The sequence below is a fragment of the Scomber japonicus genome, chromosome 13 (genome assembly GCF_027409825.1).
Source record: "Scomber japonicus isolate fScoJap1 chromosome 13, fScoJap1.pri, whole genome shotgun sequence".
NCBI lineage: Eukaryota > Metazoa > Chordata > Actinopteri > Scombriformes > Scombridae > Scomber > Scomber japonicus.
This window is the reverse complement of record NC_070590.1, coordinates 11,818,865-11,838,132: the sequence shown is the minus strand read 5'-3', so window position 1 is coordinate 11,838,132 and position 19,268 is coordinate 11,818,865. Positions and strand designations below refer to the sequence as shown.

Genomic DNA, 19,268 nt, shown 5'->3' with positions numbered 1-19,268 from the left:
CGTTTGAATGAGTCGTCCGGCGTGAGTTACGACAATTCGACTTTTGTTGCTATGCCGTAAAACACTTTGTCCGACCTGCAGTAGTGAAGAGAGACAGAAGGCCTTAAAGCTTATAAATTTATAGACGATGAGAGCAGGTTTATCAAAACGCACTTTCATTTTATAGACAGTATTATAGTCTTTTCCTCACGATGATCATAGAGAATGTGGATGCCTTGAAGTCGTGGCTGGCAAAGCTCCTGGAGCCAATGTGAGTAGTTGAATTGAAAATGACATTTAGCTTTAGCATGGCTACGTAGCTACGTTAGCAGAGCTAGCCAGTTGGTTAGCCGGGGCATCAATGTGGGCTTGCTAGAAACGGATGGTAAATTCTTCTTGCACGAGTTAGCAAACGCACCGTGGCCGCTAACTGGCCCCTTTCATTGCAGAAAAAAAACAGACAGTGGGACTTTTCATTTTGTGGAGAAGTGAGACATGTGCACGGTGCATTAGCCTCACTGTTATTTTAAGATCACGTAGCTTCGTTGGCTCACGATAATGTAACTTTATCGCAGCTTAAATAGCCTGCAACAGATAGCGCAACTTGTATGATGCTGCGTATAATTATAAATAACTATTAAATCAGTTGGGAATATATCCTTATTCTTAGTTATAGACGAGCTGCTCTTTAAACCCTTTTTTTGGGGAAGCAAATGTAAGAATTGTTTGCTATATGAGTTACCATAGTTACACTGCATCTCTTTCTCCGTCTCTGGCATGTGTTAAATGTTCACATTGAGGACACATATGCTGCAAACGAAGGCACATGAATGTATGTATTGATATAAATATATGACGAAGTAATCAAAGAGGTGAATGCTGTAAGTGGTGTTAACACACAGGCACTGTTTAGCTCAGGCAGTAACAGTCACCCACTGTCTCATATAATAGCATTCTTTTACATTACATGTTGACAGGGTCCTGCACTTTCTGCTTTACTTAGGAAAGGAGGGGGGGGGGGGGGTAATTATGTGCTCCATATAGACCCTAGCTGAATATTAATGAGGCACCTTTGTTAGCTTTCTCATTGACGTTTTTTTTTATCCCTTTCAAATTCTTATTAGAGTAGTTACATGTATCTCCTTTTTGAAAAGAAATCCTTTAGTGAAGCCGTATTTGCGATGCATGTTTTATTTTGAGCTTTTATAGTGTTACAGTCTGTGAGCTTATTTGTTATGTAGTCACTTATAGATTGGCTTGGAGCTGTCAAGAGTGCTTTCCTTGTGCTTTGGGTGTTAGTAATGTTAGTTTAATAATCCTAGCACATACTGCCAACGTGGACATTTTTCATGACGTCTGACAATGTAAATGTTTTGTAAATGTGGAAATAATGAAGCTTTTTTTCTGAAGTTTTTTTTTTAGTAATGTTGTGTCCTGCAGTCATTGTTAGGGGTGTGACTCCACACATGATCAGTTAGACGTTGCTGGACGCCACACCCAGTCCATAAATGTTTTGGCAAAAGCTTCATTGCCTTACCCTTGCATTGTATTGTGAATGTAAAAAAAACACTGTTGATTTAAGAGAATACATGTATTTTAATTTACAGATGTGATGCTGACCCCTCTGCATTAGCCAATTATGTTGTAGCGCTTGTGAAGAAGGACAAACCGGAGAAGGAGCTAAAGGCACTCTGTGCCGATCAGCTTGATGTTTTTCTACAAAAAGGTATGAACTCCACAGAAAGCTGATTGAATACAACACATATGATGTTGATCGTAGGCCTTGTTTGCCAAGGTAGTCGTGTAGAAGTCATTCTTCTAGGAGAGATTTTCATAATTTGGCAAACTGGAGAAAAGCTTACAGTTTACTCTTCTCATACATCCCACAGACAATAGAGGCTTTGCAGTTGTGTCATAAATCCTCTTGTGACTGCAACTGGCAGCATTATGGATGTCCATCAGTGAACCTCCATGATGTGATTATTTGCAAATTGCAGCTAAATTTAGGATCATTGGGTTAGAAAAGGGTGCTGCAAATTAAACTTGTTGATCATGAACAAAGCAGGATTGAGTTTTTGAAATTTGATTGATGCATATTGGCTTTCATCAGTTAGGTAACTGACACAGAAGCAACAGTGTCAGACTTTAATTCAAAACACTAAATGTTGTTGGTTGAAAAAAAGTCAGCTCAGATATCCTGAATCCTGAAGTCAGAGTTCTTACTGAGGATAAGGTAGTATTCATACTTCGATGATCAGACGCTGTATGTAGTTAGCCTTCAGCAAGCAGACATCATTTTAAAGCAGCAATAGATTTATTTGCTGCTTTAGGGATGCAATCAGCAGTACATGTCACCATCTATCACTTGTGAGTCCTTAGTATGGCCACCAGAGGGTGTGTTACATTATTTGAAAGCACCTCATTTCCTCTGTAATGTTTCTAGCCCAAATTATAAGACGTTTGGTTCAGGTTGATTTGCACCAACAAGTCTTTGTTTTTTCTCCTTGCACAGTTGAAATTAAATGTTTTGATTTCAATTTACAATGCCCTATTCACAGAAGGACCATAGTGTATTTAGTGTTTTGATGCTGGTGTGGAGATCACTGTAGGTAATTCTGGGTTTTAAAACTACAAATCAAGTCCTTGTTCCCTTTTTTGTGAAGTTCTTTCTTTCTTCTTTCTTTCTTCTTTCTTTCTTTTCAACATTTCACTGTTTCATCTTTTGTGCTTTTTCTGTGTTTATTTGTTTAGACTAGATATATTTAGTAGTGCCAGGAGCAGGGAAATATTTAGTGTTGCGTGATCCAGTAAGAATGAAAGTGCACACCATGCCTTAGGCCTAATTTGCTATTTGAGTGAAAATCAGCAAAGTGAATCCTTTTCATATAATTCCAGTGAAAGATTAAACCTATTCAAATGATTTGTTTTGTCATTGCAGAGACGATGGGATTTGTCGATAAACTTTTTGAATGTCTGACAACCAAGAACTACCTAGGAAATTCTGCTGCCAAGGAAGTTCCTAAAGAGGAGATAAAACCACCTGCAGTCAAATCTGACGTTGTGGAGGTAAGAAGAGTTAGTGAGAAATGTATTGGCTACATTTTGTCTCTGAAAATGAATAGCTTGCCAGTCTTGCCACATATTAAAACAACTTTAAAGTGGTCTTGTAGATAAGCTGGTAAAGCATAACACAAAAAATGTAATTCTGTGTCTGTATGGGGCTTTGGATCAAATTATTTGATAAACATCATACTGTATAATATAGGACACAGGATTTTTTTTCAAGTATCTTGACTTAAAACCAATATTATCTTCAGAGTGAGAGAAATCTTTGTATTTCTAAACCTTCTGCTGTTTTTTAGAACATGAAAGAGTTGTAATGGTCTTTTTTTCCCTCAAGGCTGAAACTCCAGAGGAGGAGAGAGAAAACAGGCGAAGGAGAAGTCCTCTGAGAAACCGCCCTGACTTCAACGAGTCCAGGTTAGGCTGTGCCTCAAGGGATATGTTTCACTTCATCTTAATGACCAAGCATTAGGCATATGCATGTACAAGTCTGACATGTGAAATGTAGAACACCTTAACCCTTGTCTCATGTTGAAATATCAAAAACACAGATCAGTCATTTCTTACTCCTGATTAAAAACCCATCATTTTGCATGGGCTAGTTGCATAGAGATTTTAACGTGGTTATTTGCATAATTAGTTTCAAATCCTACGAGTCTTTTTACTTTTAGCTTGATGATATCCCCTGTGTCCAGTAGCCTGTCCCTTTTCCATAACACACCCAGTCCCTAACATGTCAGACAGTACAATAGCTGTTTAATGTTCTGTAAAGCATAATTTATATTTTGCAGACTCAAGCCAGTTCAACATTTTTCTGTTTTAACAGGCTTTGATCTCTTTGTGGTAGAAATAATGTAATTTGCTGCACAATTATTAATCCTGATCAATTTTACCATTCTGTCTTTTCACTGTAAACGCTGCTGTTAAGTAACATCACACTTCTGTAGATCAATCAATCAATCAGTCATTTTGCGCCATCTTCAATCCAAAGATTGTCTCTTCTCATCCTTTCTCTTGAGTTGTTCATATCTTCTGTCCCCGCTCCCTTGTCAGCCGTCTTCCACTGTAGTACACTGTTCCTGTAGATGTTTAACATTAAAGGCCTCCCAGTGGAGGAAAGGGATTTTGCTGTAATACTTTTAATCTAAAACAGAGAAAAATGTTAAGCTTTTTAGCAAGCAGCAGTAACAGCAATTGAACATAATGCTTCAGAGAAGATCTAAAAGTGGGGAATGTTTTTACTAAAATATGATCAAATCAAGAGAAACAAAATGTGTCTCAACTAAAAGCCTGGTTCCCTCCTCAGTTCAGTTAGATAAAGGCCACTAGATGAGAACTGATTTCATTGTGCATATTAACGTGTATAGATGTAAATGTTCCATCTGTACGTTGTATAGTCATTATAAGCCACACTTGCTTCAGATAGTTTTAGATTCAATCATACTGCAACCCTCTTAAATGAGTCTGACTGTTACATTTAAAACAGGCATAAAGATAGCAATTCAAATGTGTTCCCTCTAACTCTTCAACCACACAGGAGCCGGGACGACAGGAGGCGAGATGAGCGTAAGCGCCGCGACTTCGATCGGCACGGGAAAAGCGCCGGCGATTCCCACCGCGAGCGGGAGCGCCACGAGCGGCGGAGGGGCAGCCCCCGCGGGAGGAGCTACAGCCGAAGCCGCAGCCGGAGTAGGAGTGGCAGCCGGGGAAAGAGCAGGGACAGGGAGCACAGAGGAGTCAGAGGTGAGAAAGTCACACACACCGACACAAGCAGCAGCAACAACAACAACACAGGGGAGCGGACCCAGGAGTGTAGATGTTCCTGAAGCTGCTTCTCTAACTGTGCCTTAATGATGCAGAAGTGCTGCTGGAGACGACCTGGATGTGAGGCGCACTGAGACTGAATACGGAGTATTGGATGTAGCCAATTGTATTATTTAGTTGTTGTATTGTCTGTCAGTGTTGCTGGAAGTTGTTATCGATTACAACAATGTGGACAGCTTTACACGTACATCAGTGGGGATTTAACAACACGGGCTGGAATTGGCCTTATTGCTCTCAAGGTTAATCTGCATCTTTTAAATGTTTGGCATGATGAGTATCTGTTTTAAGCTTAAAAGTTTTTGTATTTTTGCTGTTGTCCACTACTCTACTGTAATATTTATTCTTGTCCTGTTGAAATATCTGACTGTTTATGGTTTCCGTTAACAGACTTCAAGTCAAAGTTTGAGGTAGAAAGGAAGGATACCGACAGCTACAACTCTTCCAACACCGCTGCCTCCCAGCAGCAGCACCCGTCGCCTCTCTTGCCCCTTCCCACACCCCCACACCCCTTTTCCTCCTCGTCCTCTGCTGGAGTTTCGGGAGGAGTTCCTATAGCGACACCAGCTCACATGCCCGATAGCACTACAGACAGCTGGTCTGGCTACTATGGCGCACAGAGGCAAGATGGTGTTGGCAAGCCATTCAGCAACAAGAACTCTTCACTCAAACAGCGTTGCAGGGATTACGATGGTATGAACAGAGCAAATCCTCTTTTCCTGTTTCTTTTTGTTTCGATAGCCATTTCCTATCAATGATTTGTTCAAACAGCCCTTTCTTTTTCTTAGATGTGTTTTATCTGTACATCTCTTAGATTAGGAAGATATTTTACATGTCAAAACTGAGACTAGAGGGAAAGTCAAAACAAACAGTATATGATATAGTCATTGTAACGTTTGCTCTGGCTCGTGTGGAAACTCTCCCCATTATCTTCCCATGAGGGTTATTGATTGCTTTGTTTAGTGTCATCACTAATGACCACTGTTAAGCACTCTTGCTCTCGTCCCCAGTGAAAGGCAGGACAGCAAGCAGACTCTCAACTGCCTCTCTACAGAGACATGAGAGGGTTTAAACTTACACTCTGTCCCTGAAGTACACTACTATTTGTCACAGTGCTCAAACACAGCCACTAGAGACCCAGCTCCTTAATGAGACTGTGGGGTAAATACTGTATGTCTGAGCAGCTATTCATCTTGTTTATTTCCTTTGGTGTTTTCTTCATGCTTACTTTTTTTTTTTTCTCTGTATATGTACTTGACCACCAGGGGCCCAAATTTCTTAGAAGAATTAGATTACGAATAGATACTCAAGAGTATGTGGAGAAGTAGATTTGTGTTGTTGGTTTGTGTGGTTTATTTATGATGTCCTAGACTTATAAAATAAGTACATAAGTACAGCTTTTGAAAGAGCAATTTTATGACATTTGTTTCTTCTTCTTACACAGAAAAAGGATTTTGCGTCCGTGGTGATCTTTGCCCGTTTGACCACGGCAACGACCCTCTCATCGTCGACGATGTCAATCTACCGAGCATAATTCCGTTCCCACCCCCACCTGTTATGGCCCCCGCTGGCCTGCCCATGCCCCCGATCACTGAGCCACCCCCTTCCCTCAGGATACCTCCAATGCCACCTTACGGCCAGCCACCACCACCGGGTGTCTTCCCCATGACGAGTAAGTAGTGCTGCAGCACTGGAGCATAAATGGCTCCAGACTTCTAGAAATTACTTGTATTGTGCATTTAATAGTAGTGAATATTTTTTCAGTGGTTTGTACAGTTGTAACAATGATTTGTGGTTTGTGATTTCTATAACTGGGTCAAAATGTTTCCCAGCAGGGGGGGTGGGGACAGCTATGGTTATTCTGCTCTTAAGCACTTGGTTATCCCATGAGGCACATTTTGCCTCCACTTCTCTTGTAATTTGCTCCCTTGTCTATTTCTCAATATGCTCATGGGTATTTATGTTGTGAAAGGTACATTTCTTTACCCATTTTCTGGTTTCCACTGCCAATTGTGCCAAATATTGTAATTATATGTCAAAATGAATGAATGAGTTTATTTTATTTAAGAAGGGACTGCCCAAATTAATGAAGCAAATAACAAAATGCCAGAATTGGCTAAAAGTTTATTTTTCATCTGGCTGAGCTGTTAAAAAGCCTAAAATACAACAAAGCAATTGAAAAGATGTTGCGTGTATAATGGTGCACGGATCAAATTTGACAGAAATCATAGTAGTCCTTAATTTAATGTGAAACTATCCAAAACCATGTGTGTAGCTGACTAAGAGCGCTCAGACAAAAAATTTATTTTAAATATACAGCAGTGGAAATGAGTGGTTACCTTTGTCCCTTTTGTGACCTTTGATCATTTCTGTCTCATATGTAGAAGTTTTAATTATGGAAATCAAACAGTGCTGTTGACAGTATCTGTCAGCCTTACTCTCAGAGACTTCATTATGTCTAAAACTATGAGAAGCACTCTCTTAAATTGGACTACACACTCAGCTGTAAAATAGTTGTTTTTTTGTTTTTTTTTCCTGTTTTGAGTGGACAACAACAGCAATACCAGCCCTACTAACCTGTCCGTCACTTTGTCACTCACTAACTGAATGACTGACTGAGGAAATAACACCACTGGTTGGCTGAAAACGGCTGAGGGACAGCCAAGTATGCCAGAATGCGTTTCACACAAAATGGTGGTGATGGCAAAGATGGTGAGCCAGTCCTCAAGCTGTTCTAGGACTGTAATATATCACTTAATTGAGTTTTTTTTAATTATGCTTACAAAAAACATTATCCACTTATCATCCAAATTAAGAACTCAGAATGCTATAAGGAAAAATATATCTTGACAAAAACATGACTATAAATTGCCAAGTACATTTTAAAAATAAGGGGTTGAGGGGCTTGTATACAGTCTGTTTTTGCCAGTGTTGATCCAGAGTCCCTGCTTTAGTTCTTAGATAATGAGTTAGTCTTTCCATAGAGTATATTTCCTCTACAATTTAAACCAGCTCCTTGTGGTGGTCTTTTTGCATGCCAGTATCAAGATTTTGAAGAGATAGATGTCCGTCTTTGAATAATGTCCTCCGGTATATCGCTTTATTAAGTTTTATTACTTTTTCAGGCGAGAAAGGAACCTTTTTAGATTCCCAATATGTGGTCAGTTTATCCAAAATAACGGGCGGCAGGGGCACTGGAGAAATCCCAGTGCGATGGTTGCTATGTCGGCTGCTTGAGCCCATTACACAGAAACAAGAGCCTCTCATGCGTTTTCCTCTCTTGATGTCACCAAACATAAAACCTCTAGTTTAGAGAAGCTTTTTAACTTTGGAAAAATAAGCCACACAAGGTTAAAAAAAGAAGCCTCTGATAGAGGAAGGTCTTAATATGTTTGGACTTTTTGTCATTCAACCATATTATCCAAATTAACTAGATCAAAAGATTTCTGAAAGATCCAGATAGCATGTGGCATATTATCCCAAACTTTCAGAGTAGGTGGTCTTAATTTTTTATGTGCCCTTATGCTGTTCATAAACTTCCTATCAAACTGTCCAACTTTCAGAGGCAAGCTCTTAATGTGCAGGTCCCTTTTTTATACAAGTACAACTATGGTCCTCACAAGTAATAAGGGATAGTAATGACTAATGACTAAAATGTAAAAAAAGATTGGTTTAACGGTTAAGGGCGTCCGTATTCATATGAAGATTTTATAGAGAAAGTTGATAAAAATCTCTACCTATCTGAGACATTAGCTTGGGCTTGTTGTCTCCCTCAGGACCTCCACTGATAGCAACCAGTGGAATTGATACCCCCAACCACCAATCGGCTATCGCTGCTTCTCCTCCTATCGGACCTCCTGGCGTAGGGATGCCACCTACTCTTCCTCCTCCTCCACCTCCTCCCTGCTCGTCTTCATCTGTGTCACTTCGTCCCCAATATGTCCAGTCTGAATGTAAGCAGCAGTGCTTCTCCTATTCCCATTGGAACTGTGTGTTTTGGAGGCAACATACTGTGGTCTCTCTTTTAATTTTTCCATTTATTTATAACTAGACTCATTTTTTTATGCTCCATTAGTTTTCCTTTGTCCTCAGTTAATTATAGTCAGTAGAACTTTATAAAGTCATTTTATGTTGTTTTTTGTGCAACATTGTTGTGTATATGTGTATGTGATACAAGTTTCTCTTCAGGCTGCAGTAACAGCCCGTGACCAGAGTGTAGCACTGTTTATTAACTTAAGAGACAAAGCAGCTCTGAGTGATTAACATCAACTCTAAGTCTGATTGTGTTGAGTGCTCTTCCCATAATTCAGCTCATGAATAATTCAATTTATACAGAAAAGCTCCAGCTTAGTTCAAACAGAGTGGGTCTACTTGGAGTTAATTACTAACTCGGGTTTTTTGACCTTAATTCAACTTTGGTAGCCAAAATCACAACTGTCATGAAAGGTCTTGTGTTAGATTTGGCTTTTGTGTCAGGATTAAGATCATCTATATTTACCATCTCATGGTGTTGAATTTTGTCTATCATCAGATGTCATTTAAATTTTTATTTATTTATCTATCTTTGATATATCTATTATTAGTAATTACATCTCTGAGCTGTATTTAATATAACATTTCACACAAATTTAAACTCACCACATTTTATACTATATTATATATTGTCGTGTGCTAAATAAATCATTGATTTATGTACGTAGGACTGCTCGGTTTTATCATGTAATTATATCTTCTTATTGAATATTTTTTGTTTTAGGTTTGTTTTTTCACCTTTTATGACTGCTAGTGTGGATATGAAGCAACCTTTTTTTTAACAGCTTATATGTGTGTGTATATGTGTGTTCATTTTTACACATCAGATAACTATGATCCAGAGGGCTATAATCCAGAATCCCCAGGCCTGACGGCAGCAGGTCGTAACCAATACCGTCAGTTCATTCCTCGAGTGCAGACCCAGCGCCCCAACCTCATCGGCCTCACCTCCAATGAAGGACAAGGCTCCAGAGGTAACAATTGTCAGTCTTCTTAGTACTCACACTCTCACCCAGAACTAATCCTGGGCAATGGGCGCTGTTTTATTGATGTTATTTGATCAGAAAAGTGTGTCTGCTTGTGTAGTTTTTAAAAAGATTATTACAGTTTCTAATTACTAGGGAGCAAGATCCAAACATAAATATACTATATGATGATGGACAGAATTGTGGTGGATACAGTGAAGTTAAAAAGCTCCTAATAATTATTGTTTGTCTGTGTTTATGTCTCTTTGTGCATCTTCTAGCTGCCAACATAGTGATCCAGACAGAGCCCGCTACTACAGCCAGCACTCCTGGAAGTAATGTGTCCCGTTTCAACACAGAGCAGGACAGCAGGAAGAGAATCATGGGATCTAGTACAGCTGAGGGACCGGCAGCTAAAAAACCCTGGATGGAAAAGTGAGAATTTTACACATATATGACAAGTCCCACTCAAAAAAAAGATACTTTATACCTTAACTGAACAGGTTCTTGTTTTGTGAAGAAATGTAAAGAAATGAGCTGTCCAGTTGAAATTCGATCAAACAAATGCCTCGCCACATTTCCTGTTACCGCTACAGGAGCCTTGTTTCCAGGCAAGGTGACACATAGGTCAGGAGCCTGTCTTTTGTCTCTGCTGTGGGAAGCAGGCACACAAAGTTCCACATGACTGGGATGATGTCAAACCTCCAGGCTATCAAACTAGGATTTATTTCACTTCATATTATTGTTGGTGATATTCACTTTTGCTCTCTGTTTTAGGCCAAACTTCAACAACCAACATAAGAGCAGTTTTCCCAAGAGGAATCACTATGTGAACACCAAGCTCGAAGTGCGCAAGATCCCACGTGAGCTCAACAACATCACCAAGCTCAATGAGCACTTCAGCAAGTTTGGAACCATTGTCAATATTCAGGTAAAATGCATCACATTGTTCAAGAGATCATCTTGACATAGCTTAGAAAACTAAGTGTACTCTAGATTGGTAGTGAGAGAAGTATTTGCAGTGTGAGAATAGGAGAATTTATATACCAAAAATTATATACATACAGTGCAGGATTTACACCAGTTGCAAGGCAAAGTGTGAAAAGAAGTCACATTTACTGTATCATATGTGGCTCAGATATTATTTTACACCCAATACAACTTGAAATGTGAATGTTAAATGATCCACTGGATGGGGTGTTATGGTTGTGGCAATTTATGTTTTTATTGTTAAATTTTGCACCCAAAAAAAGTACCGCAACATCTAGCATCAAGCTCATAAAGTTCAGCTCTGCAAAAAATAATTAGTTTCATCACATCCTCACACCAAACTCATACGCACTGCATTTCTAGGTGGTGTTTGGGGGAGACCCAGAGGCAGCGTTGATCCAGTACACAAAGAATGAAGAAGCCAGACGGGCCATATCCAGCACAGAGGCGGTCCTCAACAACCGTTTCATCCGTGTGTACTGGCACCGTGAGCCCGGCACCAACGCCACAGGGCAACAGGAGCAGAGCTCAGGGAGCCAGGTGACAGGGTCAGCGCCTAACCAGGGGCCGCAGCACAGCAATGTGCATAAAGTAAGTATGAAGAGTTGAAACATTCAATCATTCCATCCTTTCATGCTATTCTTTTACATTATGTCTACATAGCAGGAGGTTTGAGCGCAGCATGTGAGTCACTCTCAGTATTCAGTCTTTATCTTCACAGGATCTGTTCAGTTACAGTATTGAGTGTGCAATCACTGTTATAGCCTGCATGAAAAGAAAGAAAACAGACTTGAAGTGTAAAAATCAAAATAGAAGCACATCTTTCTGTCCGATGTGTGCAAAATATACAACAAAAACTGTAATTCCCCCTCTGTGTTGACACGTTAGTCTTATCATGTTTCTGAAACCCTACATCAGATTTACTTTTTTTCTCCCTTTACTTTTATCTGCAGGGTATCAAGCAGCACAATCCTGCTGCTTACGTGCTGAACAAGACTGTACCCAAGCATCGCCTGCCAGCAGTGGCTGGGGCCACAACCAAGCCAGACGGCCTGAACCCAAACACAGACACTGTCACTGTACGTCTTTATCTCTCTCTGTGTGTGGGTGTGTGGGTGTGTGTGTGTGTGTGGTGATGCCTGGGTGAAAGTCAATTATTTATTTTAACAGGCTCTGAATTCCACACTTGTTGATTACTTCAGTGAAATACAGTTAAAGTAAATCCCTGAAAAGTTTAAATTGACCAAATAACTTTTTTTGATAGATTTCTCACTATGTGGAAGCCTAAAGCAGCTTTGTCTCACTCATCATTTTGTCAGAATGTAGTTAAATAAACACCTCAGCTCTATGTCGAGTCAATGGTATATTAATCATTCTCGCTGTGAAAATCTTTCACAATAAATAGATGTAACAGAAGAAATAATAGTGAAATAGAAGTGTGTTTGGGATTTTATGCAACTTTGCAGTTTAATGAATCACTATATAATAAATTTGTTTTGTTGTAGCTACTCAGCGGTGAGTTTATGGTGATATTCTCAGATATATTCATATTCTAGGGACTATCTCTTCAGATAACAGGCAGATTTTTGTCTAGCAGTTCTCTGTCACCGCTGCTCCTGCACTAGTCAAAGCTGAACACACTCAACATCAGAACAGCAAAACAAGAGTTGTTTGTTTTTTATGTGTCCTGAGATGAACCGTGTGATTTATGAGCTGTTGGTGTTTCACAGTAACTTCACGTTTCTGTCTGTCTACAAGCTGGTTTTCATGACCTAAATGTGTCTCTCTCTCTGTCTCTGTGGCACTTAGGGGGCGCCTGCACTGACAAACACCCAGAAGGGCCCCTTCAAGTCATCCTCAAAGACCCTGGGGAAAACGGGAAAAGCACTAGAAGCACAGGAAGTCCTAAAGAAGAAACAGGCATGTTGCTCAATTTGTTTTATACAAACTATGACTGGTACAAGTACAGCAGAGCTCGGGATTAGCTCTTTGTTTCTCTCGGGACACCACTGAGAAGACTATTTACTGTATGGGTCTAGGAAATAAAATGTCCACAAGAGTGTATTTTCAACCTCCAGTGAATTTAAATGATTTTATTGTCTTTTTTTTTTTTATATATTCAGGAAGCATTAAAACTCCAGCAGGACATGAGAAAGAAGAAGCAAGAGGTGTTAAAGACACAGATGGAGTATCAGAAGGTAACACACATTCCCATTAATTTGTCTCTTCACCTGCCACCGTTCCTCCCTTCACCTTTGCTTCTCCCTCTCTCTCTCTCTCTCACGCTACTTGTCCTTCTTCTTCCAGGCGTTGATAAACCATCTCGAGAAGAACCGAGGGATGAAACCTGCAGAAAGAGACGGCATCATGAAGACGCTGAAGGAGCTGACGGAGAAGATCGCCCAGCTGCAGAATGAAATGAACCCTGCCTCCCAGGTCTCTGGTGCCAAATCCAACCACAACCAGACCAAGACCAAGACTGACGTAAGCGGGGAAAATGACAGCCTGTATTATCACCTTTTTAAACAAAGGATAATTAAACACAGTGCTTCCCCTTGCTTGCTCTACAGATACTGTAACTGTATAAACTCTAGATAAAGTAGTTGGGTAGATGTTAACACTGAACAAACGACTAGCCAAACCATATGACCAATATCAACCTCTACCAGCTCATTAGATATTTTTTCATTGATTGGCCTTGTTGGACAGAAAATCCACAAAAATTTAAATGCGTCAAGGCTGCAAGTCTATCTGATTTGATCTATTTTCAACCATATTTGTAAACCAAGCTCACACGCTGGCTAATTTTTTTGCAAACTGTGCTGCAAAGTCTGTTTTTGAATCTGACAATTTCTCATATTTGCATGTTATGTAATCAGGCCCAGAAGGAACTGCTGGATGCTGAGCTGGACTTTCACAAGAAGATGAGCTCTGGAGAGGACACAACAGACCTGAAGAGAAAACTGGGACAGCTACAAGTTGAGGTAATACATATGCACACACTGCGCATGACTAGAGACCAACTTTCTGGAAAGAAAGATAACTCAGCACCACAAATAGATTTATGAAAAATAATACCACAGTGGCAGTATCTCGGCTTTTTTTTTTTTTTTTTTTTTTGAAAGCTCAGGTAGGGAGGGTGATGACTGGAAATGCCTCAGAAGTTAGCAGATAAGGCTCAGTTTGATATGACCCACAATAAAGTGTTCATCATGTCATATACACACACACACACACACACACACACACACACACACACACACACACACACACACACAGCAGAAGATCCAACAGATAAGGTTAGTAAGATAAGATCGCTCTGACTGTAAACTAGTAGAAAGGAAATAAGGGAGGAGGTAATGCACCAAGATCAAGTGTTATGTAATATTGTCAAATTTAGAAAATGACTGGTGTTATTATTGTATACAATGTATTATTTAGTCTAGACAAACTCACCAAAAATTACACCAACTCTACAGTTCCCGTCAGCTCTACAGATTTTTTTTTTGGCACCCATTAACTTATTGTTTTGGTTTTACAGCCTCACAAAGGTAGGACATACAAATAATTACCACAGCTTCACTTATAAGTCATTGAGATAATACAAATGTTCTTTATATCCACATAAAAAGCTCAAAACTGCATCCAACAGCATTTAGTCAGCTCAAACTTGCCCCAAATAGCCGCGCCATCTAAAACTAGCACAAACACAGACGAGGTCAGCTGTGTCACAAGACCAGTGTAACAAGAACATAGCTTTTGTTAGTAACACCCTGTCTAGCATGTCTTTTTCCTCTATCCCTGTGGGTCCTAAATTAGCTGGTAATTAAAAATGCATATCCCCCCACCCATCCCAACCTTACCCTCCTTCTGCACATTAAACTGCAGCCACTTAAAGCAAGCCCAGAGGAACAGCCGCTAACGAAGCCAAATCAGACACAGGTCTTACACTGATAGAGCCCCCGTCTCATTAAAGTTTGAGCCGTCGGTCCTTGTAAGAAAATCGCGGGATGACAATTAGAGGGAGAAGTGAGGGAGGGACAAATGGAAGAGAGAGTGGTTGTGAGGTTTTGGAGTGGTTAAGAAGCGAGGAGATGTCACTTTAAATATGGAGGAGTGACAGCTAATGGTAAAGGCCAGAAAGTGACAGAGGAGGAGGCCAGAGATGAGTGTGAAGGGAATGTTTAAGCTCAGAAGAAAAGGAAGAAAAGGAAATCTGTCATATTTTGCAGATAATCTCTATTTTCCATCAACTTTGTTCCTGTGTAAATCCTTATTCAACTATTTCACTAAGCCATAATTTGAGTGGTTTTAGACACGTGATAAATAAGGAACACTCCTACTTCTCTGGCATGTTTATTTTAACAGTGAAAAGTGCGACAATACAACAGCGAGGCACAGTCTGGTTAGGTTTTCCACATCTGTTACTAATGATTTTTTAACACTGCCAGGTGGCGCCAGCACATGTTTGTACATTAAAGGAAGCAGCAGCCAGTCAGTTGCTTTGTAACACTAAACCTCTCTATCTGTCTTCCTTTAGGCAACACGACTAGGCCTCATCCGGCCCCCAGTGGGTCGAGGTCGGGGCCGAGGGAAGATGGCACTGGAGCCTGGCGCGATGCACGGAGGCCGCGGCAGGGGCAGAAGCCGGGAGATGATGGCTCGCGGCGGGACTGTGAACCGCATGGTTGTCGACCACAGGCCCAGAGCCCTGGCTATTCTAGGTGTCACTCAGGAGGAGAAGGAGGAGCTAATGCCGCACTTTGTGGTGAGAACGGGGCAGGAGGTCGTCATAGTAACATGTATTTTAATTTTCTTTTCGAGATTTTGATTGAGGGTCCACACTGATGATTATTAGATGTGCAACTCTTTCTTCTTATTTTGTTTAAGATTTAGGAGTTACACTGTTAAATTGCATGGCAAGAAAATCGAATTGTTTCTTGAGTAATCGACTGAAATTTACACCGTTCTTTTTTTATTCATAGAAATTTGGTGAGATCGAGGATCTTCGTGACCAAGACGCCAACAGTGTCATCATGACCTTTAAGACACGAAGCGAAGCAGAAAATGTAAGTCACAAGAGTCAAGATCTGACCTCTTTGATCTGTTTACTCCTGGCAATAACAAGTGTCTAGAGCTGACCACTTCATTGCACCTTCTGCTAGAAGGTCAAAGGGCCCCGTGCAGTTATTACATCAAACAAGTACCAGATTAGATTGTTTTTTCGACCTTTGTGCTGTGGTTGTTTTGTTTTTTTCATTGAAAAACTTGAATCAAGAGTTACGCTGTGTGGTCTAATATGAAGTGTTCATTAACAGCTACTGGAGAGCAATTTTCAATTTTGGCCACTAGGAGGATGCCTAAGTTTTTGTAAACCACCTCCACCGTGTGTTGAAATAGAACCTGACACAGAATGGATTTTTATTCCTGCCCTCGGCTAGTTTGACTCAGTAAGTTAGCCTGCTAGCTAGCTGACTGGAGGGAACATGATGCAGACAAAAGTCCAGCATGGACAAACTTGAAGAAAGTAAAGGATCATCTTGTCAGATGTTGAATATGTGGAACAGAGCTATTGTGGTCTCACATTGACAATGCTGATTAAGTCATTGAAGGCTTTGGATATAACTTGCATTTGTCCTCCTGTTTTATTTCTAGGCAGCTAATCAGGGAGCTAAGTTCAAAGGTCGTGTGCTGCAGATTTCCTGGTACAAGCCCAAGACGCCCTCTGTCACAACAGAGCCAGAGGAGGAAGAAGCTAAAGACGAGGACAATACGGTACGACACATCACACACGAAACTTGCAACATGGCTTCACGTGTTATCATTTAGTAACATTCAGCTACGTAAAGACCAGAAAAGGAAGTCCATGTACAGTGCAACTTCTAATTTTAAGTGGGAAAACTTTTGGAAGTTTTAGTTATATTCACAGATTTTACTTGTACATTTCTATGCAGTGCTTCTGAATTTTTCACTGCAGTCCCCAAAGGAAAATCAGGGGCAAGCCTCTCAGTACTAAGAGCATCCTGTCCCTTTGAGTAAAACTGCATTACTGTCGGTGAAATACTGTACTTTCCAGCCTTGGTTAGGGTTCTGTTTTTGAGTATGCAGTCCTGCTTGTGCAAAGTTTTGCGTCTTAAGGACCATCCCATCACAGTAATATGTGTTGTATAATTGTATGATGATGATTCCGAAAATATGAGTTCATGCAAGATTGGACATTTTAAGTAATTAAAACACTAGTTGCTGATCCACTTCTGATTACAATTCAGTATTGTTTATGTGTTGTGTGAGAGTGTGTGAGCTCCAGTAGTCCATGATGCTGCACAAACAAAATGCACATAGTTCCCAGTTTATTAGATACACCTCAACAATGTCATGCAGTTCAGTAAAACAACTAGAGCTGCAATGACTAGTCAAGTTTTTTTTATTTAGAAATTCAGAAATTTAATCGCCAACTGTTTTGATACGTTTTTAACTGTTCATATGATGTTCTGAGTCAATTTTAAAAAGAAAACATTTGAGCTTCTTAAATGTGAATATTTTCTGGTTTCATTATTCACCTATGGCCCCTGTCACACATGCACTTCAACCTAAAAGTTTTTACTGATATTTGCCAGAGGAGCATAAACACAGCAGGCCATCTAAGCTGCATTGTTCTGACTGGACCTGAATGCTCCACTGTGAAGCTAGGGTGAATTGGGAGAGAGGACGTCCTGCTATGTATCATAAAATAAAGTTTTTATTTCTGATAAAAATCTTTAAAATGCTGAATTACAACTGCAGCGTACAGAGATGGAAGGGTAACTTAGAAAGTTTAGGCAGTCCAACAAGCACTTTGGTCTATGTGGAAAACTGTTGTGAATGTTTCACTTAATAAACCGAGCTGGTGCCTACAGACATGCTTCAGTATTGGTTGGTTGGATAAAATAAGTTGGCAGATTGCTGTTTTCTGAAGTCAAACCAGCTAATAAATTAACTTCTTTCACACATGAAGGTTGTGCCAAGAGAAGGTTCTAGTCCACATTTGAAAATCTCCTCACGTGTGATGGAGCACTGACACAATAGAGACCTGTTCCTATCTGACATAAACCCTGCTGCTTTGAGAAAAACCAAAACTTCTTCTCATGAGTTTAAAAGTCCACAAACCATTCTGCTGTCATAAATGCATCAAGCTAAACACAAGATTTGTCTCCTTTTTCATTCCAACAGAAGGAAGCTAGCTCTTATTTGCCCGGTGAGGAGGAGGAAGAAGAGGAGGAGGAGGATGACGATGAAGACGACGAGTACGAGAGCCGATCTTGGAGACGATGAAGGCGTCGTGATTCGTCATCACCTGCTCTCCAGAAAAATCAGTGGTTATTTTTCCCGACGTGGACAAAATCAATACAGCAGAAATCACAATTCTTTTCCTTTTCAGTATTTTCAAACTAAGTAATTTTAGACTCTAATCAAAGTAAAAACGTCTTTACTTTAGTTGTACATCAAAAGAGGTTTAGAGGATCTGCAGTTTTTGTATCCCTCAACTAAACAAAATTATTTAAAACATCTCACTTTTGCTGAGAAAGATAAATGTTAAGTTGTTCTTATAGATAGAAAAACCTATGTAAGTTTCAGTGTGCTTACCAGATGATTAATATCAGTAATGCACAACATTTGTGTCTACTGTGAATAGGTATTTTTATACATACTGTATTTAAGCTCTTTTTCTCACCAGTTTTTGAAAAATCTTGTCCTCAGTGCAGGGACAACCATTCCATCACTAATAGTACGTTCTCTGTTGCTACCAGAGAGATATTTATTTATTTTTCCACTGCATAAGTACACTGTGCCGTACCGATATTGGCACAGTATGGTTTTGTTTTCCATTCAATCGCTCGTTTGTTTTGGTATGGGTAAGCCCAAAGTGGTAAAAGATCCAAATATTTTTGGCAGTGGCTCTGTTTGCTGGCATGAATACATGCTAGTTTGTGCATGTTGCACCCATAAATCAACAGAGCCACCCCTGCCCGGCACCCAAAGGTGCTGATACTGTACCATAACCATATTAGAGCCAGTGCAGGTACAGGAGGATACCAGTGCAATAGAGAAACCCAAATAAATGTTTACAAATTGCAGTGTCCATGCACGTCAGATACAGTCTTGTAATAAATATTCACATTTTCCCCGCATTACCTTTTGTTGCTCGCTGACCAGTGCCACTCTGTAAATATAAACACTCATACGAGTGTTCTACATTTTCTAAGAGTGTGTGACATTTCTCACTTGTTTTAATCTGTCTCCTGGTCATCCAAAGGGCCTGACAGGACAAGGATCAGATCACCCATTTCAAAAATGTGAGATCCATAGACAGGTGTTTGAATGTAACTGAACAGTTGATTTTAATTGATATATATATGTGTGTGTGTATATATATATATA

At 40.0% G+C, this 19,268-nt stretch overlaps 1 protein-coding gene across 1 annotated transcript; it reads left to right on the top strand.

Annotated features, from left to right (window-relative positions):
* Nucleotides 1-101: 101 nt before the first annotated feature.
* rbm27 (RNA binding motif protein 27) lies at nt 102-19,268 on the top strand. The gene is made up of 21 exons (XM_053331735.1): nt 102-250; nt 1,587-1,705; nt 2,918-3,045; nt 3,380-3,459; nt 4,580-4,785; nt 5,254-5,556; nt 6,308-6,535; nt 8,640-8,816; nt 9,723-9,869; nt 10,142-10,295; nt 10,638-10,791; nt 11,214-11,441; nt 11,804-11,929; nt 12,660-12,774; nt 12,978-13,048; nt 13,158-13,334; nt 13,730-13,834; nt 15,391-15,618; nt 15,836-15,919; nt 16,506-16,625; nt 18,060-19,268. Exons 1-21 carry the CDS (start codon nt 192-194, stop codon nt 18,159-18,161), a joined length of 3,111 nt encoding a protein of 1,036 aa, XP_053187710.1. The 5' UTR covers nt 102-191; the 3' UTR covers nt 18,162-19,268.